Consider the following 3,919-nt stretch of genomic DNA (forward strand, 5'->3'; position numbering starts at 1 on the left):
TTTAGTGTGAATTATATGATAGTTTACATGGGAGAACATAGTTTTACATTCTATCGTATATGTCGTTTCATTGCCATGGTTATAATCCCTCCCTCCCTCTTTATAATTTAAAGTATACTACTTGTGTGATGTAAGGCGCTCTGGTAGTAGTGGTTGTGAGTCAGGCTGCTAATCTCAAGGTCAGCAGTTCTAAACTATCAGAAGTTCCAAGGGAGAAAGATGAGGCTTTCTGTTCCCCTAAAGATTTACCACCTCAGAAACCGTATACAGGGTTGCTATGAGTCAGAACCGACTCGATGGCACATAGCCTTCACCAGCACTTGAGTGATGTAGGAGTATGGCTACAGTGTTGGTAATGTTTTTCTTGTGTAGCAATCATTTGTTATCTCTGATCTACAACTGTATTATACCTATCCCAAAGAGAACATGATCCCATTAAAGAGATTACATCATATGTTATCTGAGTTACAAATCCCAATATATATACATGAATAACTAAAAGTGGGTAAAACCGGAAATTCTACATTAGCAGCTTATTAATAAAGTCACTTCAAGTTTTCATTTCTTTCCAATGCTAGCCATAAAAGGTAACTAACTACACTATTGTTTATAAGTACAAAGTAATTCATTCAGAAACTCTGTAAAAGTTAATTTTTACTACAACCTTATTAAGACAAATATGACTTTTATATTGTTGCTGTTAAGTGCCGTTGAGTCAGTTCAAACCCACAGAGAACCTGTATAGGGTTTCCAAGGAGTAGTCAGTGAGCCTGAACCACCAACCTTGCAATTCAAACCAACTTTGCAGTCCAGCGTACTAACCAACAATACACCACCAAGACTCCAATGCTTTTAAATTTTAGGAATAAACATAAATATCACTGTTTTTTTTCCTTCTCTCTGAATGTCAGATATTAAAAACAGGTGGCAGTGATGGCAGCAGCAGTGAATCTTAAATGTAAAATGTGGTGAATTTCCTGCCAAGACTACTATGAAACACAACTAATCTGAATCTGTTTCTTCATTTGTGATGAGAAAACTAATACCCGTACAAGCTACGGTTGCAGCCAGGAGCACAAAAGAATACAGGTGATGGAACCTCTATATTGAAAGCAAACAAAACATTTGATTGCTACAATAATTTAGACACAATAGTAGTTCATTATAGAGATTTAAAAAAAGGAAATTTGCCTAAGAACATAGAAAAAACAAAAACAATGGCCTTCTGTTCAATATAATATACTTAAATATACCACACAGTCAGCTATAACATTTAATGACTATAGTGTTGACATACTAAACAAGGAATAAAGATATGCCTTTAAGACTGGGACTATGAAATTAAATTATATCAAAGAAGAAAGCCATCATGGGGACTGTGATAAACTGGAGAGCTCACATACCAATTTAGAAAGGTGTTACTACTCAGTTCTAGTCATTCTGCTGCCATGTTACTATATCTTTTTTTTTTAAAAGAAAGACCAAATATCTGGATCTCTAAACAATATTACCCGATTTTTAAGTTCAAACATTTAATTCTAGCAACAAAAGAGAGAAAATACTTCTAATAAGTCAAATAAAGTTTACTTTGAGCTGAATTCAACTTGTTGGCAAGAAGAGCTTTTTTCCAATCATAAAAGAATAAAGTATTCACAACTACTTTGGCTTAGCCTCCCTCTGTTTACTGTCCATGTCCATAAAAAGGAAATCTAAACATTAATTTCTCCATCACTTTATGCCATCTTATCATGGCAGTCCTACTTAAGAGGTTTGATTTGATATGTTCAGACTCTATAGAACTAGATTAACTCATTACCATTCAGTTGATTCTGACTCATAAGAGACCCTGTAGGACAGAGCAAAATGGGCATACAGGGTGGTTTCCAAGGCTGTAAATCCAAGGCTGAGAAGCAGATTGCTACATCTTTCTCTTTTGGAATGGCTGGTAGGTTTGAACCACCAACTTTTCAGTTAGCAGTCAAGTGCTTACTTCACCACTGTGCCATAAAGGCTCCTCAAAACTAGACTGTTGTTGCTAAGTGCCACCTACTCAGATTTGACTTATAGCGACCCTGTATAGGGTTTTTCCAAGGAGCAGCTGGTGAGTTTGAACTCTGACTTGGGATTCAAACCGTACTTGCAGTCCAAGTGCTTTACCCAACAGTGTCATAGATGAGCAATATTTTAATGTCTTATACTCAGAAATAATTTGGTATGTACATATTTTGGGCTGCTTTTAAAATAAATTCTTAATAGTAAAAGACAAAAGCAAAACAAAAACTAGACACATAAAGTCTCTAGAAGTTCTCTAGAAGTTGTTCTCTATATTTTCCCTACAACCTGAGTTTCTTAAAAGCCAATTACAGTGTCCTTTACAACATACACAACAAATCTCATACTTGCTTTGACTATGACAGGGCAAAGTACTTCATCTTTAAGTTTTCCAACTCAAAAATCAAAACTGTGATATAAGACCCAATTATATCAGTTTGATTTAAAGACCAACTAAGATATTAAGATATAAAAAATCTTTAAAAAGTAGAACATTGTATTAAACAAATGTAAAGTGTTATTTCTTCAAGTTTAGCTAAGTGGTGAATATAGTACCAGTTTTAAATTTTGTTTGAGGAGATATAAATGGAATTTCTATTTTATTTTTTTTACAGTTAAGAGAAAAATTACATGATATACATTTTCACCTTGAGGATTAAAGGGTTAAAAATTGTTTTATCAATCCTACCTTCAGTTTGAATTCAAGCTGTGGCATGACAGATAATAATAAATGAGGATCGATAGCAAAAAGTTCCTGAATCAGATCAAACACATGTTCTGACAAATCACTTACAGAAGACCTTCCCAGCACCAGGACTTGATTGAAAAACTATAGAAAACATTAAAAACAAAAATTAAACATACATTTCATTAAATCACCTGCATGGATTGTCTATAAACATGTTCTTTTTAAAAGTACAATATAACCAGGAATTACGTACACAAGTAAAGGGGATAATGCATAATGTTGTTGTGACACTGAGTAGGTTGTGACTCATAGTAACCCTGGGTTTTTGAGGATTTAAAAAAAAAATCTTTACAGGAGCAGAACACCTCATCTTTCTCCCTTGAAACAGTTGGTAGGTTCAAAATGCTGACCTTGTGATTTGAAGTCCACTGCTTAGCCAATGGAGTCACCTTACTCTTTATGATGCATAATGTTGTTACTATTAAGTGTCACTGAGTCATTTCTGACCCATAGTGACTCTGTATAAGATTTCCAAGTAACGGATGGTGAACTTGAACCACCAACCTTGCAGTTCAAATAAGCTTTGCAGTCTAGTGCATTAGCCCACAGCACCACACCAATAGGTGTTGCAATTACAAACACATAATGGGACAATCACCTATACAATAGAACAAGCAATCTCCAAACATATATATATAAATAAAATTATTATCAAGTCATTATAGGATGAACTTTTTGGTATTATTTGACAAAATAACACCTGGAGAAAATAATTCAATAAAAGATAAAAGTCACATTCATAAAAATGATTAATGAAGAAAATATTATAAGACCCTAAATGGTAAGACAATAGGGAAATGGCTAGGCAAATTTTGGGTATGTAACAATTCAAGAAATAATTATAGTCATTCAATTATAAATCTCAAGACAGTGTCAAAATATATAGAGAAAGAAGATAAAATTTTTATATAAAGCATGTGAAAAAATGGATATGAATGGGAGGAAAGGTACAACAAGGAAATTAAATGCTGTACTATTGTTGTTATATGCCGTGGAGTCGGTTCCGACTCATAGTGACCCTGCACAGGGTTTCCGAGGCTGTTAATCTTTACAGGAGCAGAACGCCTCATCTTTCTCCCGCGGAACAGCTGGTAGTTTAGAACTGCTGACCTTGAGGTT

At 34.4% G+C, this 3,919-nt stretch overlaps 1 protein-coding gene across 1 annotated transcript in view; it reads right to left on the bottom strand.

The window, feature by feature from the left end:
- Nucleotides 1-3,919, bottom strand: part of PDS5A (PDS5, regulator of cohesion maintenance, homolog A (S. cerevisiae)) — a 142,227-nt gene that overhangs the window by 72,279 nt on the left and 66,029 nt on the right. The window contains exon 7 of the mRNA XM_006873223.1: nucleotides 2,741-2,881. Coding sequence (XP_006873285.1) covers nucleotides 2,741-2,881 — 141 coding nt within the window. The remainder of the gene's footprint in view (nucleotides 1-2,740; nucleotides 2,882-3,919) is intronic.

This window comes from Chrysochloris asiatica, unplaced genomic scaffold (assembly GCF_000296735.1).
Source record: "Chrysochloris asiatica unplaced genomic scaffold, ChrAsi1.0 scaffold00230, whole genome shotgun sequence".
NCBI lineage: Eukaryota > Metazoa > Chordata > Mammalia > Afrosoricida > Chrysochloridae > Chrysochloris > Chrysochloris asiatica.